The 26,066-nt window shown below is 37.3% G+C and overlaps 1 protein-coding gene across 5 annotated transcripts in view; it reads right to left on the bottom strand.

The window, feature by feature from the left end:
• Window positions 1–26,066, bottom strand: part of PHLDB2 (pleckstrin homology like domain family B member 2) — a 131,510-nt gene that overhangs the window by 2,461 nt on the left and 102,983 nt on the right. For 2 of the 5 annotated variants that reach the window (XM_055110270.3, XM_034957072.4), the window contains 8 exons: window positions 24,742–24,885; window positions 21,106–21,246; window positions 19,790–19,889; window positions 11,511–11,715; window positions 7,097–7,187; window positions 5,979–6,125; window positions 3,906–4,125; window positions 7–92 (listed from right to left, as the gene is read on the bottom strand). In XM_055110270.3, coding sequence (XP_054966245.2) covers window positions 7–92; window positions 3,906–4,125; window positions 5,979–6,125; window positions 7,097–7,187; window positions 11,511–11,715; window positions 19,790–19,889; window positions 21,106–21,246; window positions 24,742–24,885 — 1,134 coding nt within the window. Of the gene's footprint in view, window positions 1–6; window positions 93–3,905; window positions 4,126–5,978; window positions 6,126–7,096; window positions 7,188–11,510; window positions 11,716–15,527; window positions 15,549–19,789; window positions 19,890–21,105; window positions 21,247–23,926; window positions 24,116–24,741; window positions 24,886–26,066 lie in introns of all 5 variants that reach the window. The other 3 variants (XM_063602891.1, XM_063602892.1, XM_063602890.1) reach the window with 2 other exon arrangements.

Raw genomic sequence — 26,066 nt, 5'->3', positions numbered from 1 at the left:
GTTTACCTTATTAGCATTCTTGAGGTGATCATAATAGACTTCTTCAATGGCTTGAAAGTATATTACTCCTTTCAATTTAGTTTCATGCTTGTCTGCAAAGACAGATAAGTGTTAAATACTTTATCGCCACTGAGGAACAGAAAAAATAATTTTATTACAATTATAATCATTACAATATTTACAAAGTATTTAATTTATCTAAGATTAATTCAGATAACTTGGGCTAGTGCATGAGGCCCCTTCTATCTATATTGGAAAAATAAAAAAAGAAAAGCCATAAAATTACTAGCTGCAAACCGAAGAACGAGACGACTTTGCCTAAGGCTCTCCAGCAGATTAGCAGTCAAAAGATAACCCAACATACTGACTTTCAGGTTAGCATGGAAAGTGTAAACTCTAACAGCACCAATACAAATGATTTCTCCACATTTTCCAAGACTGTCTTTGTAATGAAAATATTAATATGTAGATCTGTTGTAATAAAATTTTTACAAAGTGTTTTTTGACTTGTTATTTAAAATAATTTTCTACCCATATTTATTTCCTATCAAATTTCTTATTCAGGGTGCTTGATTTTTTCCCCCGTTTTCACCAGAGCTTCAAGCAAATAATTTATTGTCCTTTCAATGCAACAATTTCCAAACTGTTTTTAAAGATTTCATCACATTTACCATAAAAACAAAGCAAAACAAAAACAACCAAAACATGACTCAAACATATAGCACCACTCTGTGATCTACTAAGTTCTTGAAATATTTTGTAACTTAAACTCTGCAAGGATCACAGTGCGTGTCAGCATATTAAAGAATTTTAAAAGCATGAATGAGGAGGCAGGGAAAGAGACTCTATCATACCCTAGTAGTGGAAGTGCAAATAAGACAGCCTCTTTTGGAAGAGAGTTGGTAAAACAAACACAATTAAAAACACAAAAATCCTCTTACTAAGCAATTCCACTTACTGTATAAGATCTCGCGTGTGTGCAAATAAATGTACATGGATTTGTGTTTGTTGTGGCACACGGTTGCAAAAGATCTGCTTGAGCTTTAATAGGAGACTGATTCAATTATAGACCAGCCATACAATGAAATCTACAAAGTTACTGAAATGATGGAGGTAGATCTGTATCTGCTCCTAAGGAAAAAACCCTTGAAATACTATTATATGAAACAGGGTACGAATAGAATGAATAATTTAGTCCCAAATGTATAAGAGAAAAAAAGAAAATATATACATACTGAAACATATACAAAAGTGAATAGAGAAAATCTGAAACATTTCAGGCTTAAAAACGAGAGATCAGAACTTTTGTAATGATAAAGAGACTTACTTTCATCATACAAATTTTTGTTATATTTTGAATTTTTTACTAGGTGAATGTCCCTTTTTAACTACAAAAAGCTAGTCTAAAAAATAAGGGCCCTGAAAAGTTCAGCAGAGAGTAAAACTATTTAATTGCATTTAATCCAGAATATCCTAACCTATTTGCCCATTGACCATATTTTTTTCTTTGTTTTTCCTCTTCCTTGTGAAACACTGTTTTAACTGATACCATTTTCAGTTAAGTTTCAGTCCGTTTCTGTGAAAGACAAGGTCAATGTATCTCTCAAACATTTGCTGGAAATGATATTGCAGTAATTCATGAGAATACAGTAATACTTTGTTTTCTGAAAGCAAATGTAAAATAAAATCTGGAGATAAAAGCAAATCTTGCCAGTGTTTCAAGCAAGCAGAAGGAAACTTTGGTTTGCAGGGCACTTCATATATGAGAAAGAACTCTGAAAAATATAAGCCTCACAGCCACATTATGAGCGAAGAGAAGCAATGATGCTATTGTAAATTGATGAGATAACGCTGCACATTCTGTCTCTCTCAGTATTATGCCATCAATTTGCAGACATATTTTCTAGGCCTCGGTTTTCTTTAGAGACTCTCCTAAAGATCCCAGTTAATATGCAGCAGGCCAAGGACAAAGGCCAGGGCCATGAATAACACAGAGTCCTGGGACTTTGCCACTCAGCGTTCACATTTGCAGCTCCTTCACAAGTACACGGCCATTTCCCTCACTGACAGGCAGAAGGGACGTGACTCCTGTAGGGTTAGGTACAGCCTAAATTGCGATCTGGATGACTGCCTGCGGACTGGTCTACTCCTGTGCTTGTTGTGTATGAGAAGCGGGGGTGGGGGTAGGAGTGGACAAAGCTGATAGGTGATGGCCGTAAACAGAGCCGAACGAGCGTTTGTCCAACTAGGTCTCACCAGCCAGTTATATCATAAATACGTATTAAAAAGCAAATGAAATGTAATTTTTGTCTTTTTTTTAAATTAGGGTTCTGGGTAATTTTTCATATACCAAGAAGGTTTTGGTATTTTTTTAAAATTGAAATCAGTCGCCAGAAGTTTCGGTTTGCAAAGACACATTTACATGGGTCTGAAGCTTGGAGCTTAGGTTTGAAGCAGTTGGCCAGGTCATGAAACCACTCACCTGGCCGATAGATGAGAGAATGAAATAAGGCTCACAGAGAACAGGAGAACAGAAGAAGAGTGAAGCAGTTTTGTCTGAAGTTCTTTAAAGTTGTATTTTTGGAAAATTCTGGGTGAGGTTTTCTGAAGGCAATACCACATCATACAGTTTTGTTTATGCAGTGTGCAGACATCAAATTGTATTAACTGAAGAAAGCTGCTCTGGATGTTTATAAAACTCAATGACAAAAAGCCTTAGAGAGGCAAAGCAGGGGACCTAGGACCGGCAGGCCATCGGCTTCAGGCCACTAACTTCTCCAGTAACTGGAACCTCACCCAAAGAGCTCCTCGGTGAAAGGCAGGCATTCCCCTACCAGCTCCTCACCCAAATTCTGGGGCACCTGAGCCACTCTTTCCTTTCTTCCACAGGCTGCTTGGTTTCTCACACTTCTTATAAACATAACCTGACCTCACTGGATTGATTAAATGACTAGACTGTTATTTATACTTTATTGCATCGATACATTTTACTATTCCTGGTGATGCTCATAAATACTGACAGTCACCCCAAAACAGGGTTTTTTTCATAATATTTGGTATGACACCACTCTTTTTTAGCAGCTGCAAAGAAAGTAGAGCTATACTTGTACTAAAAATAGACATGTTTCGTATGTGATCCAAGAGGAAATAAGAGGTTCTTAATAAGTATGCCAGTTACACTAATATTCCTGCACTTATATAAGATTTGGTAGGGTATGTTTCTTGTCAGCCAACATTTAAGAATCCAAAAATATTTCAGTCACTTAATAAATATTACTGATCACTAGTTTACCAATGAGCTTTACTCTCTGTGCTTAAAAGATCATTCTAGTTTATGAACTATAGTTGAATGATTTTCAGCTACGTCTGCCTAATTGTGTGTGACTTAAATGGGACGTATGACAATCAATCAATCACAAACCTCCCCCCACCCCCTTTTTTTTCTGGTGTGGTGGTTTGAAAGGCAATATTTTTTCTGATCCCACCCTATAGTGATAGTATTTCTAGTATGATATTGTGATGTTTCATAAAATACAGTGAACATAAACAACTTGTTACCTAAATAAAGAATGGATTAAAACAGAAAAACAAATAAAAGGCAATATTTTGATCTAAAGAATAAATTTTACTTAATATTTATTGGGACCTGAGTTTACTTCAGAGGTAACATAGATCACTTCCCACTTTTTAAAGTAACATATAAAGTTTATTATTTCTAGAAAGGAAATTCATATCATATGGACTATATAATCTAAATATAAAATAATGTACATCTACAAATCTAATATTGCCATTAATTCTGTTACATATCAACCTACCTATTTACACTGAATTTCAATTGCCTTTGCTCTTTAACAGGGGGTTCTTGATTTGAGTGTATGGCTTAAATTGTTTTTATCACCCACCTGCATAATAAGAGAATGTTCGCTTGTTCCGATCAAAAACAAACCAACGTTTTTTCCACGTTTTAATTTTCCCACCCATTTTGATGAGGAATCCTCGACAGGTCTTCTCTGTGATTGATACATGGTAACAGGTGTCAATATTGTGGCCAGCTGTCTCTACATGGCTCCGCAAATCAAAGTCTTCCTTCCGGACAGGCAGGTAGCGTGTCAAAGGACGAGCCTGGAAAAGTGCAAAACCCACTGCATCTATAGCGAATTATTTGTTTTGTTTTAGGTCACAGATGTTTAGAAGCAGAAATTAACTGTAAAACCTAAGCTTTAAAATGCCTATATGATTAAAAGAGCTTAAGATAAACAAAGCACTTATGATTTGGAGTCTAAAAAGTGGATAGTATTTTCAGAAAGATGCTGTAATATGTAGGGGAGAGGCAGATAAACTCAGGACAATTTATTCTATTCCTTAAGATGGGCAGTTGAGAAAATGAAAAATGGTCATTTATCTTAGTTTAAAAGATGTACTTTGCTCTTGTAATGAAGCATGAAGTTTTCTGGGCTGCTCCTTGCAGATGAGGACTGCTCCACTGTGAAGTTTCCAGAAGTTGTCCCTGCCACAGCTTAACAATCATTCTCAAGTAATCTCAAGCATGACATGATTGATTGAACACTATTTAGTAAGTACGGCCCCCACAGGATCCCACAAAGCTGTACTTGTCAGTTTACATATATTCCGATAGAAATTGAAGGCAGAGATTTATATTTTGAAAAGTAAAGCTAAAATAAAGACAGAAGTGGAATCAAAACTGGACCTAATGTAATGAACTGTCCAGGACCAGATGCCAAAGGGATGTATTTAGATGTCTTTTATGTTACTGATGGCTGGTATGAAAGCTCGTCCAATCTAGGAAGCATATATCACCATGGGTGATAGTTCTAAAATGGTGTCTTATTTTATGCTGTTAAATAACCCCACCTCTTCGCCTTGGGGAAATGACCTAATTATATACTTGGAGGCAACACTTATAATCAGGATTAAAATAGAATTGTGCTTTTTGGTTTGGCTTCAGATAGTAAACAAGCATGGATGACTTTCACTGCAAGTCAAAATTTGGCAGAGGGTTGGGCATGATGAAATAAAATAAACAAATTTTACTTTCTACTTTTCCTTCAATACTTAACGTTTGATTATGCGGTACTTTGGTTGTAACAGATGCTACAGGCTTACTGATACCTCAAAGCACACAAAGTCTTAAAGATAGTCTCTAACTGCTATACTATCAAATGGCCAGCAACCACAAAGAATAAAAGTAATGGTATCTTTTGCCTTTGAGTCTAGTGAATCTTGATAAAATAGAGTTCAGCTTTAAATTACATAGTACTTAACAAAACTTTATGTTAGTTGCTCAGAAAACATATTATGTAAGCAGCTATAGTGACAAGAACAGAGATTCAAATTCTATGATGACCAAGATAAGACATTAAATAAAATGTGTGGTTTCTCCAAACTTTGCTTGAATACAACAAGCTTGTGCACAGGTGTTGAGGACTACTGTAGCAAAGGGAACACATGTGACAATACAGTGCTCAGAAAAAAGACAAAACACTACCACCATGACGAAGACACTGGGCTTGGTGAAAAATTACACTGCTCTAGACTGTTTGCTTATAAAAGATGGCTTAGTAGGACCTCTTCCATTCCCCAAGCAAAGGTTTCAGTTCAAATGTTGTATTTGTTTTCAGCAGCAAATCCAGGTGCATTTTTAAAAGCTGCTCAAAAAAGATTCTCTTTTTAAAATGTACTCCAAGGAATGGGTGGACGAAAAAGTGCTGCTCCTGGCAAAATGTTCCATGCATGACTAAAGAAAAGTGTCATTTGGTTGGTGGTTCCCTAAGAGTTTTGAAATGAACTCACATTTTTTTTTTTTGCACAGGAATGCACACTCTTCTCTTAACCCTTACATGTCAAGTGCTAATGCTCAGTGCCCAGGAAAGCATCCTCAGACACAGAATAGCTGTCTTCTAGGAACTGCCACCAGGGGGCAACCTGCCCATATGCATTCAGATTGACTGACCAACCTGTGCCCTTTGTTTCTCCCTTATTTTTACTTCCTTTTCTATTAACTTCTGCCTCTGGCTAGTTTCTTCCTGTAATCGTTTTTCCAGGATTTCCCGGCGTCGTTTTTCTTCTTCCAGGGCTCGTTTTTTGGCTTCCATTTCCCGTTCCTAAACATTATGCATAACAATGATTATTTTAAAACATACTGGTTATACTTGAATGGTTCCAATCAATATAAAAAAGACAATTCTTACTAGACAAATCTTAGTTTGTAGACTAGTCTCTTACAATACATAAACTACAAGAAAACAACTCATAACCATGCCTGGTATAGCTTCCAAAATCATCATCTGCAGAAATGCAACCACTAAATTTAATTAACAATTAAATTGTGGTCTTCAGTGAAAATCCAGCTTGTTAATATATTCAGTCATTTCATCATTTCATATCAACCAGCAACTCTCCCATTTTAAATAAAAAGCCTCACAAACTGTACTTTAGCACTTATCACGTGATTTAGCCTGTCTTTTGACTACTGTCTTCTAACTGAAGGCCATGGTCCCTCTAATTCCTGTTGTTGCTTTGTAGTTTCCTGGCTGAAGGTCACAGAGGAAGCACATGGGGAAGTTAGAAAAGGAAAGGAGGTGCCCTTCAGGGCAGGATGCAAAGGCATTTTGGGGGATTCCTAAGGAAGTCAGATTCTGACTTGAAATACAGTCATAAAAACGTGGGATTTTAATATTAAAATAGTGCAGTTAGCACAAGCTGGGAAGGAAGAAATAATGCATAAAGACATGACATTCCTCCCTGCTCCTTGGCAGGAACACAAAGCAGCCATCAAAAGACAAAAAACAAAAACAAAAAACAAAAAAAAACCACACAAAAAGACACAAAGCGTTCATTTCGGTCTATGTCAATACTATATATATATTTCAAGTTATGGAAAATCCACTGCAGTAGAGAGCCTTAGAAATCATCTAACACCTTTATTTTTCAGATAAGAAAATGAGACTGAGAAAGGTTGAGTGATTTATTCCAGGAACACACGGCTCCTTAAGGAGGAGTATTGTCTGATGCCAAGTGCAGGGCTCCTGCACCACGGTATCACAGACCTCCGGCATGAAAATATGAAGCTTACCCTGGATTCGAGCAGCCGCGTCTTTTCTGCATGAGCCTGCTTCAAAAGTCTCTCCATTTCTTCTATTCTAGCAATATTTGAAGTGCTGGCACTGAATGAAACACCAAAGCCTTTTGAGAATATTGGTTTAGACTGAGAAGTCTCTCTAATACACACACACACACACACACACACACACACCCCACACACACACAGGGTCAAGGGAGGTGCATGACAAAATCCAAGCATATATAATTTAAAGAATGTTACTTACGAGTCATTGGACCGAAGAGGCAAATCAATTCAACTCTGAAAATTGTAGGTGACACTGACTTACCTCAGTTTAGAAGACAAAATATAGGCAAGCAAAATAATGCTAATGCTTTACTCATAGGTAAATAAACCAAAACCAAATCTTACAAAGTGTGACTTCTAAATGCTTCCTCCAAAGTCTAAAAATAATGACCCATGAGAGTCCTTCCCATTAGTTTAATGACTTAAAGATATCAGACCAACAAGACTATCACCAACGTTCTATATAAATGACACCTAATGTTTGGAGTCACTTTATTCAGTTGTGGAATATGTATTATGAGCTACTTTTTGTTGTCCCTTTATATGTGTGGACACTTTATTTATTAAATCATGATGCCAATTAAAACATGACTTCTCCTATAGGTGCAATGGATGGATAGCAGCCAGTTTTGTGAAGAGTACCCCCTCATGATACCAATGAGAAAACTGTATAAAGAGATTTAAGAGCTTCAAACGAAATGATGGAAAAGACATCACTCAAGTGAAAGATGAAACCAAAGGGAGTGAAAGGTGCAAGAACAGTCAGGGTAACTAAAAGACAAAGTGAAAACTTGAAAATGTTTAACACAAAACAGGAAATTTTATTTTCCACCGCTTACATTCTATTTGACTGTTCTGGAAAAGAGAGACTATAACCTAGGTCAAAACTTATTTACTTTGCTGTTTCAGCTATGGAAACCATATGCTGTTTGTAATGCATGTGTACTTTTGTACTCATTTAAGTACCTGCCTTCTTTACTAGACTCTCTTGAGGACATACAGACAGACTTTCGTGCCTGTATCCCTGTAGCATAGAACCTGGCATAGAGTAGGGATACATGTTTGTTAGACACATTCATATAAAAATAAATTCATTAAAAATTCATATAAAAATGAAGAATCAGAGACCTCTTGGTTATAGATACTTATTAATATAGTATTCTCAAATTATATTTTTGTAAATCAAACCTAGGATGGTTTAAATCTAGGGCTAAGAGTTCTGTTGAAGAGAACACAGGGCATACAGTTTATTCTATAATCAGTACTGACAGCCCCATTACAAAACACATCCATTAAGGAGTGAACTGTCTTAGGAATACCGGATCCTTATAAGCTTAACAATTAGGCTGCACTTTGCAGAGTAACCTTGAACCACTTTTTAGCCAGGTGTTTTCTCCCACATGAAAGAGAAGAACATGGCAGTATCTTCTCATTATTTCCATTAGCCAGTGAGGAGATACAAAAGAGTAAGTTCTGTTCTCTTCAGCTAGCAAGAATCCAAGGGAAAGAAATCTTTTAATTTTTGTACAGGAATTCTTATTCTCCTTCATTGTGAATACCTGACTTCATGGATGGAACGGGATAAACTTCATTGCCCCAACTGAGAAAGCCAAAGACAGGCATGCAGGACATATAAGGGCACAAAATTATATTTATATTCTATAGTGTAGTTTGTGACATCAAATATATATGTTTTATATCTCTCATTAATTTGAAAATAATTTGAATTTCACTAAGTTTCAGGTCTTGAAAACTCACCAGTTAGTCAAAACAAACTCACCAATAGCCTAATCCCCATTTATCCCTTTTTTCATATAGTCAATGTTTATTTAGATTTCACTGTTTACCATTTTCTTTGCTTACATGTCTTCCCTCCTGCCCCCACCATGAGATTTATTGAGCATACATATACTTGACAAATTAAATTTGCATATATTTATGGTATATAACATGATGTTTTGATGTATGCATACATTGTGCAATGATTACTACAATCAAGCTAATTAACGTGGCTCATGCCTGTAATCCCAGCACTTGGGGAGGCCAAGTTGGGTGGATTACCTGAGGTCAGGAGTTCAAGACCAGCCTGGCCAACATGGTGAAACCCCTTCTCTACTAAAAAAAAAAAAAAAAAAATTAGCCAGGTGTAGTGGTGGGTACCTGTAATCTCAGTTACTCATGAGGCTGAGATGAGAGAATTGCTTGAACCTGCAAGACAGAGGTTGCAGTGAGCTGAGATTGCACCATTGCACACCAGCCTGGGCAACACAGTGAGACTCTGTCTCAAAAATAATAATAATAATAGCAACACATTTATCACCTTATGTAGTTACCTTTTGTGTGTGTGTGTGTGTGTGTGTGTGTGTGTGTGTGTGTGTGTGTGTGTGTGGTGAGACACATTTGTCCCTTAATTCTATGATAGCACTATTGCAGGATGGTAATTCCTGACAAGTAGTTACGTGTGGCCATGATCATTTTCCACAGTTGCTTTACACAAAACTGACTCTGTGGTGCTGGCAACTGCAGATAACTAATCCCCATGGTCAGAAACTACTAATAGTATTTAATGTCATTGTCTTATGAGATCTTCTGAGTGTCAAAAAATTGAAGCCAAAGTAGAAGATGCCTGTAAAAGGTGGAGTGCAAAGGGGAGAGAAAAACAGGCATTTCTCTTCTGTACTACTATCAACTTTAAAACAAAATTTATGATACTCTAAGATAAGCTCTTACCCATTATTATGATGGAAAATAAGTGATAAACATCAGGGAAGCAGGTAATGAGGAACTAATGTTTGGAATGTGTATTTTGATAAAGCATCCTTAATTGGAAATTTTTTGAAGATTGGTAGAAAGAAGAGTAAAAAACTAAAAAATCTTTTCTGCTTAAGATTTGTTTTTAACTTATGTACTAAAATATTCCCAAATTATAAGCCTATTAATGAGGTAATTCCATGCTGAAATTCTAGTCACACAAACTTGGTCTCGTGGTTTATTATGTCACAAAAAAATATTTGTAGGATGATAGGATTACTCAGAGTTGTGGGTACATTTGCCCTTCACTTTTTGTTGAGACATCACTTTGTGACTACCAGAAAGTTAGATAAGTCAGACAATGTTTTTGCTTTTTCAATATCATTATTTACAGTGTAGACAAACATAATGCTCAGAAAATAGGTCTTGGGTCACAGAAAACAGACAATTGAGAGTTAATTCTGCATACAATCTCCATTCTGCTAAAATTATTAAACAGGCTTATAGAAGAGTATTCTGAATACTACCTACACAGATACTTATTATTACTATTATCATTATTAACTTACTAAGCCCTGACTTTGTGCTTATCCTTTGAGAAAATGTTAAGAACCAGTACAGTCAAAGGCACAGAGATGGGAGAGTTCTTCATCCTCTCAATCATTAAGTTCTGGGAGGTGTATCGGGAGAATGAACGGGAGTTGGGTTGGACCTAGAGTGCCAGGTTCTGGGATCTGAGAGTAGGTAGTGGGACATCAAAACTTTAGAAAAGGAGGAGCACCATGGCCAGATTTATTTGTTAAGACCACCTTTGCTTGTCTCAAAGTATAAATACAAACGTGAACACTTAAATCCTTACAAAAATTTTAACATACAGAATAGCAAAAAGCTTTCTTTTAACAAATACAAGGGTAAGAAATCCTCCAAAGTTCTGACTGCTGTTGGAAATCATTCCTTTTCTTTTTCTTTCTTTTCTTTTTTTTTTTTTTTTTGAGATGGAGTTTCACTCTTGTTGCCCAGGCCGGAGTGCAATGGCACAGTTTTGGCTCACTGTAACCTCCGCTTCCCGGGTTTAAGGGATTCTCCTGCCTCAGCCTCCTGAGTAGCTGAGATTACAGGCATGCGCCACCATGCCCAGCTAATTTTTTGTATTTAGTAGAGACAGGGTTTCACCATGTTGGTCTGGCTGGTCTCGAACTCCTGACCTCAGGTGATCCACCCACCTTGGCCTCCCAAAGTAGCTGGGATTACAGGCATGCGCCACTGTGCCTGGGCCCTCTTTTTTAAATCAAAAGCAGTGTAAGTGAAGCTTAGAGCTAACCAACAGAAGGAAATCAATTTTAAAGCACAGTGTAAATTTGAGCTCAAGTGGAGAAAAACAGGATAAAGGTGGAAACAGATTATATGATGCCTGACTAGCTAAGTTACACAAGATAAGAGAAACTACTTTCAAAGGCCATCATGATACCAACCCTCTTCTATATTACAGACCCTTTATGTCTCAAAAATTTGGGCTTGTGCATATACAGTTCCCAAATTGATGGCTTTACTTTTTGTGAGCAGTAGGCTCTTTCCCAAACCAGAAACCTTACCCATAAATAAATCTTACCTAGAGATGTTGTCAGGTGAGCAAGCAGAGATGCTGGTCTCCATGCTATCAGAGCTATCGAGGCTCAAAGTATCAAAGGCCTGGTCCTTGTAGCTGTGATCTGGATAATGGAAACTATTCAAGTAGACATTTGATTCAGATGCTGTGCGGTTATAAAATTCAGATTTCTGCCTGTGTCCTTCACTCATCTGTTGGTGATTATAACCTAAGGAAGGAGCCATAAATATGTTAGTTTGCCTCATTTTTCAGTCTTTGAATCTTAAACATCTACAGACACAAGCCAGCAACCAGAAACATCTGCCTATGAAGCTTGGGCCTTGGTCTAATTTGTTTTGAAGCCAAGAAGATCAAAGAAAGAGCACCGTGCTCAGTGCAAGCAACAGTTTGAATGAAGTGGTCTGCTGAGTCTCTTACCCCTCAGCAGGATCACTTGACACTTTCCTATGGCATTCCTACATCTCAGCACAACCAGCAACACACAAACACAAAAGAAACCAAACAGAAACACAATCAAAGGCCCTGAATCCTCTAGAAATAGCTGTGTTCAAGTGAAAATAAGATGCCTCCTAGTGACAAGCAAAACCAGGGTTTTAGGGCAGGCACTTCTTCAATGGTATTCAACTTAAGGAGCACTCAGTCTGGTCATAAAAAAGCAGGTGGAATCTTTCAAGTGTAGGATTTCAGAAACTCATATCTCATATCATCACTGACACTTTTAATCTTGTTAAGATCCAAACTACACATTTTTCCCATTTTCTCTCTCTCTCTTTTTCAGTTGTTCTTGTCTGTCAATTACTTATTTAATTCAGAGTCAACATTCCTTCCAATGATTGTGCTCCTTGTAATTACCCTAGCTCTCTTCTTTTCCCACCATAACAATCAGCCTTCCACAAGCTGTTGATAACAACCATTTGAAAATGTAGGCATCAGTAGGACGAAAAGCACCATAAATAAGAGGTCTTTTATTTTTTATTTTTATTTTTTGAGACGGAGTCATGCTCTGTCACCAGGCTGGAGTGCAGTGGCACAATCTCAGCTCACTGCAACCTCCACCTCCTGGGTTCAAGCAATTCTCCTGCCTCAGCCTCCCAAGTAGCTGGGACTACAGGAGTGCACCACCATACTCAGCTAACTTTTGTATTTTTAGTAGAGACGGGGTTTCACCATGTTGGCCAGGATTATCCTGATCTCTTGACCTTGTGATCTGCCTGCCTCGGCCTCCCAAAGTGTTGGGATTACAGGCGTGAGCCACCGTGCCCGGCCAAGAGGTCTTTTCTTTACCCTGGTGCTCGGTCACCTGGCACTTTAGGTTACTGGCTTTACCTTGTGTTACTGCTATGGCTTGCTCTCTGATCGCTGATTTAGGGCATTACAAGTCAAATTTTCTTTTCAATTCTCTATTTATCATAGACTCAGAAGCAGACATCATATTGATTAACAAATTCCTCCATTCATTAAAAAACTTTTCTCTAGCCAGTACTAGAGTTTGTAATCTCTTTCTCCCTGATAAGAGAACGTCTACTCGAATAGTTTCCATTACCCAGGGAGTTATTACCAGAGCTATTCAGAGTTCACAACTGGACCATTTGAATTTCCTCTTTTTTGTGTGCTCTACCTACCTTTCAATGAAAGTTTTAGTAATAATGAAATGGTCAATAGTAGGCAAGAGGATGAAAGAAGAGAAGTAATTCTCAATGGCTTTCTCAGCTATTGATTAAACATTTCCATTTAAAAATAGAAGCCATATCCATGATGCCTTAACAAAGCATTGTATGTCAAAATTTCTGTAAAATGGTTTTAGTTTCATGCAGAGTATTCACACCATTAGTATTTGGAGTGGTTTTAGATATTTAAGTGAAAATAGGTTATTTCAGATTCAGACATTTCTGGGAAAATAAGTTACTTTAATATAATCTGCCATTATAAATTATAAATACATACGTATTTTTTAAAGCCATATAGCATTTAGCTAAGGGAAGATGGAAAACATAAAAGCACACCACAAGACTAAATAGAATGTCATGAATTATAATGATCAATCCACACAGCATTAAATGAAGCTGGTATAGTCACATGCGTGAAGCTGCGCCTTTTTTTAAGGAAGGCGAAATAATTCATTACTCAAATATTTACCTTTGATACTTGAACTTTTGGAATTACTAATTGCTCCTTTTAAGTTGTTTCCAATTATTTATTATGCAAATGACAAAAAAACAACAGAAATTATTTGAAAAGCTCACACACGTATATTTTCTTATGATTTCAAAAAAAGGCTTGTGGCATAGAAAAGTTTCACATCGGCACCAACTACATGGAAGATATTTCCTTGTAGTATGAAAAACAAATCCCTAAATGACAGCCATGTAATTTAAAATATACAAGAATTATCTCTCTGGCAATGAGTGACATTGCCACAACCTCTTCCTCTCCCTGAGTTTTCACGTTGAGGAAAAACCAACCCATATGAAGCAATTACCACCGTCTTGGAAAAGCAGGAAAGAAGGTGAGCATATTTCTTAAGGGAACTTATGTCTTGCTCCTCAGATCTTCCAGGGTTGTGTTTTTTGTTGTTGTTGTTTTTCGGCTACTTTTCCAAAAGTAACACAGAATAACAAAATAGAACTTACGGGTGAAGGAGATAGTAAACTAAAATGACTCAGATGTTTCAGGTGAATGTAGAAGGGCCAGCTACATTACAATTTGTACTGTGCTAAGGGTTGTGAATATTAATTCCCCAGACCAACTCACAAGTTGTTGAGGTTTGACTCTACCACTGAATCTCCCAGTCATTCTGGTGGTAGGATAAGCATTTTACATTTTCATGGCAACTTAAATGAAAAAGCATGAGGCCAATAATAAGCATCTTTTTCTCAACCCATGATTTTTATTTCCCATGAATCCAAAGTCAGTGGAAAAGTTCACCTCATGGAGCTACTCATTTCTGCCTACTGGCAACACTTTACTGACCTCAGTGAACCCCACTGTCACCTGGCCTAGCTTCCTCCCTGCTGAACAAATCCCCCAAAAACAGGTAACCCCTGCAATTATCAATACGGGCATGGGCCCCTCTCCTGTGATCCTGCAATTGAACCAGTGTGATTCCAAAGAGCTCATTTTGGGATTCAGGCTCTGGCCTGGCCATCCAAAGGCATAGATATTTTAAACAGAGGAAACGTCATAGAAGATCAGGGGATGGGGCTGGGTAACCTGGTAGGAGGCCCAAGGAGAGATGCTGGTGCAGTGAAGGAACACTAGAATGGCAGTAAACTGGCCTAGGCCTCCACTCCCATGGAAGCTTTATCAGGAAAGGGGATGCAGATGTCCTGTGCACCACAGTTTACCTCCATTTATTTGGCATGTGGATGTCATAAGATAAACAGTCACTGAATGAATTTATCTTTTCATCTATATATTCTATATAAATAGTCAAATAAGGAAGTGGAATGCATCTACTTTTTGAGGGGGAGCAAAGAAACAAGATTGGGAAAAATGAGACTTTTCCAACCCCTGAGACTATTTGGTTTCTGTTCTTTAATTATGTAGCAAGAATAACATTAATCAGTGGGAAAGCAACTAAAACAGTAAAAAGGGCCTTGAAAATGCTCTAAATCCTTCCTATTCAGAGAGAAATAGCTGTTTGAAGGGGTAGTTTATAAGGTGTATAAAGCAAGACCTAATTGAGGCTTGTTTCTAATCATAGCCACACAGGGAACCCAAACCAGTTCAGCTCTTCACTGCCTGGGAGAGCCAAGGGACCAAATGTGCAAGGCCCATTTATTATTATTATTTTTAATGCCAGTCTCTATTAATTCTGGCTAATTGGACCTGAAAAGTCTCTTGTGAGTTAACGATTACACAATGTGTAGAGTCCTGCCAATACATTCCCAATATGTGGTATATACTTTTACATGGCTATCTGGGCTGTAATATAGAAAGTAAGATGACTAAAAGTATAACCTGGGGTTAAGAGGATAAAATTAACCAGTATTTCTAACAATTCAGCCTGTCATAGCTCACCTGCTGAGGAATTCATTCTTCCTAATGACAGTCCACAGCCAGAAGAAGAGGGCACAGGACAAGTCAGGAATGAAGAAGGAGAATGATTGTAGAAAGGGAAAAAGATACAAGATCAAAAAGGATGACAAGGGGGCAGGAAAAACATACAACACTTCCAACATGCACTCATTGATGGTGTTAGTTACAATAGCAAATTAACAAGGTATGATGTTCACAGTTTCAGATTAAATCCAAGTTTACAGAGAAAAACTCAAGAAACCTTAAAAAAAATTGATACATGCATAGTCAAAAAAGACTGTTACAAGACAAATAAATCTTTCACACATATTCATCAACCAGAAAATAGGAAGAATAAAAACAGATTATATCTATCAAACAATTCTTTTTCCAAACAGACAATAGCAAATAGTTTTTAAGAGCTCAAGTTTGTAAAATGCCATTCAATTATTTGAAGCACAGTTCATCAAGTTTTATAACACATCGTCTAACATCCTACATCTCTACCACCTAGCCACAGGAAATAACCATCTTACTTATTGAAGCCAATCATTTAAACTATACTTCACTCTCCACTAAGTCTTTCTTAGAAAACAGGCTCCAATGAAATGAATAAGTAGGAGCTTCCTAAATCCTTTCATCCTTTGACTGTAGCCTGACTTATTTATACCTGTCCTTTTTAAAGAATCATGGTTTACACTTAGCTCATATACATCACAATACCCTCTATTCTCTTTATATAGATCCTGAATCTTACAAAACAATGCTTCCACAGCACTCATGTTTCCTGCAGGGTCTGACCTTGCGATTAAAAGCCAAAACAAAGAGGGTCATGCAGCTGCCAGTGAATGAACAGCAGCTGCACCCAGCATTGTGTTTCTTGCAAATGTGCAACAATTTTTCTCTATTGTGTAAAAGAAATAATCATTAGACTAAAAATCCACCACTGCACAGTGTTAAATCTGATCATTTCTTAAACATGACTTGACAATGACCTTTCAATATTTGCTGGAAACAAAAACACCACACAAGGAGGTTGTCATACCTTTCTTGGACTTTCCTGTATTTAACAAAAACAAAAGGACAAAGATTTCATTCATTCTAAAGCTGACAAAGGAATAGTTCACAAGTTGTTCAAAGGCCAATAACCATTCCAACTTCAGAAGCTGAGTTTCTCAGCTCTCTGTTTTAAACTCTCCTCTCAAAGTTCTTTGCACGACTCACGCTGTCAGTTCTATTAACCGTGCTGATTGAGTAAGGCTTATACTTACACCATCATCCTTGATGTATCCATTACGAATAGCAGCAAAAAAAGGTGTATTTAAGTTAATTGTGTAAGTTTAAAAGATGATTAAGTCTACTAAATGTGAGTTAGTGAAAATATGCCAGGTATAATTTTTTTCAAATCCATAGAATTTTACTTGTATTTGCTATTTTAATAAAGTTAACAAGTGCTAGTCAAACAATTCTAAATGAAATTATGATCCATCCCTCCTGGGTTTTTTGTGAACCACCAGTTTGAGCTGTGTAGAAAATCCTGCCGTTTTACAGTCTGCTGGGGCTCTAGGAACTATAGATCCTGACTTCTCCTCCTCTGGGTAGGGGAGCCAAAGGCAGCAGGCTGTCTTTTCAGAACACATCTCCTTGGACCAACACGCATAGAATGGTTCTTTATTTCCTCAGAAGCTGCCCCATCAGAATTACATGAAACTCTTCAAGAGGAAGAGCACTTCACAGTTACAGCAGAGAAAGACTGAAGTTGCAGTCTTCTGAGCTGCATAAAGGACGTATCAATAAAGAACAAGAGCACAAAAGATAAATCAAAGACAGATTTGATTTTGCAACGGGAACATCAGTAATGTGGCCTAAGGGAATTAGCTCAGTTTTCCTCTATGAAACTGGCATGGGATTCCCATTACTTCAGGGGAAAACAGATTAGAATAACTGAGATAAAAACTTCCCTCGGTTTCACCATATTCTCACAAAATCCTCTTAAATGGTAATGTTAATGGCTCTTGAGTTTTGCAAATCTATTTATTTACTATAAAGTTCTAGTTTTTCTTACTCTTTGAGAAAATACTTTTATTTATTAATTTATTTTTTGAGACAGGGTCTTGCTCTGTTGCCTAGGCTATAGTGTAGTGGCATGATGGCAGCTCACTACGGCCTTGACTCCCAGGCTCAAGCGATCCTCCTACCTCAGCCTCCTGAGTGGTGGGGACCACAGGTGCATGCCACCATGCCTGGCTAATTTTTAAATTACGTGTAGAGATGGGATCTCACTATGTTGCCCAGGCTGGTCTCAAATTCTTAAGCAATCTTCCCTCCTCAGCCTCCCAAGGTGCTGAGAGTACAGGCATGAGCCACCAAACCTGGCAAGAAAATGCTTTTAACATGGAGTATAGTAATTTGTGATCCCATCCTCTTTCCCAAATGCTTGCTCTTTCAATTAAACACCTGAAGTACATGAAAATGCTTAATGGTCTTTGTTGGTGTTGTGGCCAATCTAAGCTTTGATGTCTTCCGACGGTGGGAAAAATATATTTAAAAAGAAGTCTAATACATGCCTGTAATCTCAGCACTTTGGGAGGCCAAGGTGGGAGATCACTGGAGCCCAGGAGGTCGAGACCATCCTGGGAAACATGACAAAAACCCATCTCTGCCAAAAAATACAAAAATCAGCCAGGTGTGGTAGCACACAGCTATAGCTCCAGCTTACTCGAGAGGCTGAGGTGGGAGGATCACTTGAACCCAGGAGGCAGAGTTTGCAGTGAGCTATAATCACACACCACTGCATTCCAGCCTGGACAACAGAGTGAGACCTTGTCTCAAATATTTATATGTAAATATTACAGAAAAATGTTTCAACAGCAAATAGACTTGACCCACAACTTAACAGTGATAAATGAGAGCCAAAATAGACTCATTTATGTTTATTATTTATAAACACCAAAAGAATATGTTTAGCTTATTAAGAAATTATGGCAAAGAAAATAAAATAGTTCAATCAGTTTATTTGATTCAAATATTACCACTGCAAATGTCTCTTACACATTATAAACCTATTATGAATACTGTACCCTCTAATTTTTAAATCGCCTTTAGTAATGATTTGAAAACCTCGTTCCAGTGATATATATATATCATATATACATACACAATACACATTATGTGCACATATATATAAATTTATGTATGTATATGTAGCATATATGTATTATATGTATGTGCATGTGTGTGTGTGTGTGTGTGTATATATATATTTTCCCCTGATGGAAAACCAGTGTTATCTCTCAGTACCATTGGCAGAGAGGCCAAAGAGCTAGAATCGAATTCCAGCCTGCTTAGAGGGGAGGATTTGAATCCCATCACTGCATGAATGTATTTGAAGGCCAAATGCCTGCCATCCCCAAAGCATTTCCATTTATATCCTGGGCATACCGCCATTATTTCATTTACCACATTTTATTGAAATCATCTGTTCTGTGTCTTTCTTCCTCAATAGACTACAAACATTTCAAAGGCAAGCTTCCTATCATTCATTTGCATTCTTGGCACCTAGCATCGTGACTGCTCAAAAGTTAGGGCAATGTAACTTGTTGACTTAAACTATTGTGTTAACACAAGAAATCTAATCCTCTCAACAGGAAGCTTAGCCCTGGAACTACATTACAGTAATTTCTTCTAGCTCCATGAAGACTATCTGAGAATCTCATTATAAATGTAATGTATTACTACAAAAAAAAATGCTGAGAGTCAAAGTCTACCTGAAACATAACAACTATGAAGTATAAAAGCTCAAATCTACATTAAAAGGCCTATAAGAATTCTGTTCTGGGCCACTAATGCTATATTTGCCGTGTCAGCTCAATGATTCTTTAGCACAAGGTTCATTCGACATAGTGGCTCAGACACAACCCAGGTGAGTGATCTTGGTTAAGTGCCCTGGTAATCTCCTTGGATCTCACTGGTCTCTCTTTTCTTTCTATTAATCGAATGGGAAGGTTAGTAATTCTCTAGGGGTCTTTCTGGTTTCAGAGTTCTATCAAATCTATAAAGTACAACGGGAATGTTTAAAATATACCAGCTATATGTATAAATAGGAAAAGTTATATATCCCTCCCGAAAGAGAACACATTAAGAGTAAAATTAGGCCTTTGGTTGATCCCTCCTCTAATCATCCCTACCCCTGTTCTCACTTCCTCCCCCTGAAGAATTCTAATGCTTAACAAAAGGCCATGATATTTGATTTAAAAGGTACGTACCTCTGAGCATCCTCCGAGATTCTGAGTCTTTGGCCATGGCTGCCAGTGAGGGAGGGAGCACACTTCCACAGCTGTTACTCTGTCCTAGGGGCAGATGGGCCTGCGGGAAGCAGGAGGGAGTACTTCAGGCAAGCTGCAGGCTGAATGGACCTTTAGGAAATGGCCACATCCCTGTTTCCAAAGCTCCTATCTAAGTGTACAGGGCAGAGAAGGTAAGTCTTTGCATTTCATTTGTTGATGCTAAGTGGTAAAGGCCAGTTACTGGCCCTCCCGAGAAGTTCCAGGGTAGTCGCAATATCAAAGCACTTCCTCCAACAGCAGCAATTCCAAAAGTGAAGACAGCTGGGGAAGACACTGTCCAAAATCACCTGAAAGAATGGCTGAAAGTTCTTCATGCATAAGGAGCAGAGGGCAGATGCAGGGCCAAGAATGCATGCGCACCATGCAAAAGAACAGGGAAGAGCTACTCTTGTTACAAATGCACCCATTTTTATTTATCCCCTGTTATGCGGTGGGCTGAAACTGAAGAAATCTATTAACACCCTAATGGTTTTAGCATTTTTTAAAAATAGCAAAATCCTTCATGTAGATAAAATGTACTTGAAACACAAATTTATAAAACAGATTAAAACAAAGTTACTCTGATTAAGGGCAGGGGAAGGGCTCAAAAGTCTGTCTCATTCAGAACATCCTTCACACCTGCCTCTTCTCTTGCCACAATGATCCCCTCAGGCATGTCGGCAGAACCTGAGGGAGAGCTTGGGCGGGCGTCAGGTCGCATAGGTTCACATTCCACTCCACTGCATACCAGCTGAGGGCTCCTTGGTTAGTCACTTAGCCTTATACACCTCAGTTTATCCATACATACAACTGGAATAATAATCAGTAGTCTACTACCCAGTGCTGCTGGATTTTCAAATGAAGCAATCCAATAAAAGGCTCAACCCAGCGTCAGCTACATGAAAATGTCTGAATAAATATTTGTTGCTGTTATTCCTGGAACACAGAGGCTATATCCTATCTTATCTCCAGATGTGGGATGCAGCCACGGAAGTCCATCATGTAAGTGAATGCCACTCATCGCCTGGGTTGTGCTGGTAGAAAATACCCTGAAGCATGTTCTTTGGCCCCAGAGCATACAGTTTCAGATGTCCTCTGAACAGGTAGAAAATGAGATTTAGTCCTGATGTCTGCCTAACAAGTAAATGTAATGATTTATTATTTAGCACTTTTCTTTAAAGGCCTTTACACATCAGTGAATATAATGACAAAAAGACTCATGGAATGGGAAGCCCGTGGTTTCTCCCAGGTCCTACCTTTGGGGTGATGCTTCTCCCCATAGTAGCACTGCTGAAATGTGGGGAGATGGAAGATGTGGTTTTCTTTCGAGGCAAAGTATCACTCAGATAGAGGCCTTCTTTATGCTGTTTTTTCCTTTCTTCCAGACTTCTAAAGTGCTTTAAATGCAAATGCAAAGCAAAATAGCAAAACTTGACTAACTGTAATAGGTGACTGAAGAAATGAAGAATTATGCATTTACAAAAAAAACTGGAATTTTAACAGAATTTTTCTTAAAGTTATTCAACATATACTGTGTGCACTGATAGATTTGAGCTAGTATTTGATTAGATACTAAACACTGTAGGAATTTATGCTGAACCTAGAAATCTTTAAAAAATTCCACCTTTCACTTCTGTAGTGCCTGCGGCCTTGGGGCCTCAGGACAACTTACAAATTATTATGATGGTCGCCATGTGGATGGCAGAACAGCCAGTGGACAAAGCACGTAAGCACTTTCGCCCCTTCTGGGCAGTTCTGTGTGATGACACAGATACCAGTGAGAAGAGGACAAGAAAGGGGGAAAAGGAGAAAAAGAGAAAAAGCGAGTAAACAGGGAAGTTGTTTGAAAGTTGTAATAATATTTCAGTCACATAAACACACTCCAAATCCACATAAAGTTTCCCTAAAAGGCATCATTCTAGGTTACTTTTTAAAAAGATCTTGGCCAAGGAGCCCCTACAGTAATCTCTCATATTTAAAAATCCTCTAATGGACTATTTAATTTTTTCAGATTTCTAAAGCAAGATTTTTGTCCACTTGAAACTTACTCAAATTTTTCTTGGCCTCACCCTAGAAATGTCTTTAACAGTAAAATGATTTCCTGTTCAAGTGATGGGTGCACCAAAATCTCAGAAATCACCACTAGAGAACTTATCCACGTAACCAAACCCTACCTGTTCCCCCCAAAACTATGAAAATAAAAAAAGAAAGAAAAAACACAAAAATGAGCTCAAAAAAATTTTTGCTGAAATATATTTGAAACATATAGATAAGAATAGAGGATAATTTAAGAGATATTCATATTCCCACCACTTAGCTTCACAAAATCTTAACATTGCTTTATTTTTTAAAGAAATAAAACATAAATATATATAGTAAAGTGATTTCTTAATTAAAGATTTTTTAGGTCTGATCATTTTAAAGTCATTTTAAAAGCTCATGCTTTTGAAATGCACAAAAATTAATGCAAATTTGAATTAGCAAATTTATAAACAGTCTTCAAATATGCCAATCATAAAAATCTGCATTTTAACTTTATAATTAACTGTTTATACTAGCTAATCAATTAATTAAGAGCTATGTGCCAGGTATGATGGTTTATATACGTTATCTCATTAAATTATTATAATAATCCTGTGAGGTAGGTACTATTACTATCTCTATATTACAGATGAGAAATCTAGGGTGCAGAGAGGTGAAATAAACTTGGCCAAAGTCATGTAGCTGGACAGCGGCAGAGCTAGAATTCATGGCCAGGTAGTCCATTCTAAGATGATAATAATACTTTGCAGTTTGGCTGATTAATGCTCCTTGTAGATAGTAAAATGACATCAGAACACTTCAATCTAGCTCCCACTATGACCAAATATTATAAATTCTGAAATTCATAACTTTCCAACATTCCATAATAATAGCTTAATAAAATAGAAAAGAAACCCCAATGAAAACACAGTCTAACTGAAATTTGACAGAAAACAGCAGGTTTGTAAACTGTGATTGTTTTGCTACTAGAGATTTCTTGAATGAAGTTGTTAAAGAAATAAACCTAACATCAAAATTGAAGGCATTTAGGTCTTCCATTCTCCTTGTTTCTTCCTTGTATACATAACTTACTTCATCCACCTTTCACCAATATCCTTTCATATCAGCCCAGGTGGCAGTAACCTTAAGGCAGTGAGAGATATAGTCCTTTAACAAATGGTAATTGATGGTAAAGGTACCTTCAAGAAACATAAGGGCTAAGCATGACCAACCAGAGCTCGCCTACATCAGTGCAATGACTCCTTAGAATCTTTTGGCACCAAATTCCTGTAGGTATTTGATTATAATCGAAAGGAAGTCTCGAAACAAATTTTTTTTTTTGAATACCCAAGCATCAATGTACTCTGAGTGTTCTAAAAGGAAGGCAACACTTAGAATAAAAAATTATTTATTTAAAAATCTGGTGAATAAAAACTAGATTTATGGACCAAATGCACTACTTGTGGTGTGACCTTGGACAAGCTACTTAACCTCACTGAGCCTCAGTTCCCAAAACTTTAATATGGAGATAATTTTTACTTCATGGGATCATTAGAAGGATGTAAAGAGATACACAAATTTATAAAACAGATTAAAACAAAGGTACTCTGATTAAGGGAGTAAAACGTTTAACAAATTCTGACACAGTAACAAGGGAATGATGTCTATTATGGTTTCAACTATGTATAATAAAAATATTTTGTGTTGATAAGATAACTCTTTATACTATGGATTTTATAGAAATGCTTGCTAGTATTTTGAGAACTATCTGAGATAAGTTGCAATATTTTGGTTGAATGGTAATTGAAGGATGAGGGTATAAAAAGTGCTCAAACATATAAAAGCCAGTAGGGAACACTCAAGGTATCAAAACCTTACAACAATTCTAACACTCTTAGAACACACTAAATGTTCTTAAGAGGAAAAAAAAAATCAGAGAAGTATGCAACTTGCCTTTTTAAAAATGCCTTTGGGAAAGTAGAAGAAAAGATTTCACATAAGTAATTTCATTGTCAAAATAACATTCCCAAACTCTAAATTCCAGTTCCTAATTACCTGTTGCTCCTGCTGCTGCTGCTGCCTTCTGTGTTTCTTAGCTGGTAAAGGAGGAGGAGTGTCATTTAAAGGTAAAGGATCGACAGATGTAGCCATGAATTCAGGCCATGGGGCTGATGTATGTTGAGTGATAGGATGAGGAGAAAGAGCGGAAGGAAACACAAATCCAGAATAGACAGGTGATCTTTGCTTTATAGGAGAAAGAAAAGGTATATATGTGTCCACATGAAATGAAAGAATAAGACATAGAAATGAAATTGATAGTTTGTTCTGTTTTGTTATATTTTAATTAAGAAGTTACAATTGATGGGCAATATCTTTCAATTTAGCCTCTTATTAAAATCCCACACTGTAAGCGACTTGGATCACTGAAGGTATTTTAATTTATCATTATTGACCCCTCCCCTAGAAGGCTTTTAAAAGGCCTAATATTTAAAAGCATCCATGTTACAAAACAAAATCGAAAACAAAGTCAAACTGAAAAGGCAACTCAAATCAACAGTTTTAGAAAGGCTTTTTAATTTATAAGAAAACTAAGTTGAGTTAGAGTGCTAAGACATAGAACATATTTCTTTGACTTACTTCTCCTAGTACTCCACTCCGTAGCATAAATTTCATGGTTTCTAGAATTTTTTATTGGCAGAGCATTACCCCCAAATTGGTATACTTTATAAACTCAGCCTTACCCTACCCCTCTGGCCAAACAGATATACATTTGTCATGCACGTTCTCATGGACCTCATTTTCAGTTGGCCGTGGGTTAATTTCTGACATGAAGAAAAGCAGTGAATGAATGAAACGTCATGCCTACACACCTCTTTACTCTGTGGCTGGCTCGCCAGCACAGCTGTGGCAGGCTCAGTGGCAACAGCATCAGCATCAGCAGGAAACTGAGTGGAAGGGGATAGATTCGTGGAATTGCCACATGGCTCATTAATCTCATTTACACTGATATAGCCCTAAAAGGAGGAATTCAGAAGTTAAACACAAAGAAAGCAAAAGCTGAGGCATGCGAGAGTATTAATGTTCCCAGTACAATGAAGTTAGCTTAGAGCGGCACAGCCAGATATCTGTGGTATTATCAAATGTTTCATTAAAGGAATAATCAGCAATTAAAATGGATTTACATTGCTTAATCTTGAAAATTGGCATTCTAAGTATTAAACATAATTTTTCTGATGAAATCAAGATAACTGTAGTATAAATAACCCAAAATCTTCTATTTTAAAATATCCAGAAGTATCAGCATTCATTCTGTTGATGGATTAAGGTTGTCAACAACATATACATTTAAAGTAATAGCACACCAAGATGTAATAGTACACCAAGATGTAAAATTGACAATGCAATCACTCATTCCCTAATTAAAGAGCCTTTCCGACAAATCTTCATTCTTAGATTTTCACCGTTTCTGTTTCCTGATGAATTAAAGTGTGAGGAAAATGGGCTGAGGGCTACTGGGTTTTACACTAAGAAAACATTTTTAAAACAGTAATTATTTACAGTGGGTTCTAGCTTTTGGGCATCTCAACCAAATGAGAATAAAAATAACACTGTCCTTTCATGCAGGTGAGTCTTCCCTAACAAAACAAATGTGTGCATGCACAAACACACAGACACACACGCACACACACACACACACACACACACACACGGAGTCCTAAGGTAGAGTTGTAACCAGGGTATGTTTCAATTCAAGGCAGCCTCCCTAACCCCCATCTCTACCCATAGGACAGAGAATTTCCAGTTACTTTTGAACTCAATAATTCAGTTCTGGCTTCAGCTTAGAGAAAATACCCACAGATCAAAATATCTGAGAAGCAGAACTCCTGAATCTGTGGAAAAGGCACTTGTCAATTTTCATGGAAAGTAATTATACAGACCAATCATGATTTTCACCACCCCAATAAAACAGTGTGAAAAAGCTATATAAAATAACACCTCTCTTTTAAAGCTGAAATTGAGTTAAATTTGACATAAAGATTCTTCCATGACTCCATCAATCCTTTTACAAATTTTAGGCTGAAAAATAAAAAACCTTGATTTTTGGTAAAAACCTTGAAAGGGTTGATAACAAAGTGGAGAATGCTAGAGTTGATTGTTTATAAATTGGATGTGTCAGAGACTTGCACTTCAGAAG

This window comes from Pan paniscus, chromosome 2, assembly GCF_029289425.2.
Source record: "Pan paniscus chromosome 2, NHGRI_mPanPan1-v2.0_pri, whole genome shotgun sequence".
Taxonomy (NCBI): domain Eukaryota; kingdom Metazoa; phylum Chordata; class Mammalia; order Primates; family Hominidae; genus Pan; species Pan paniscus.
Note: the sequence above shows the minus strand (reverse complement) of the source record. Positions and strands in the feature narration are given on the sequence as shown.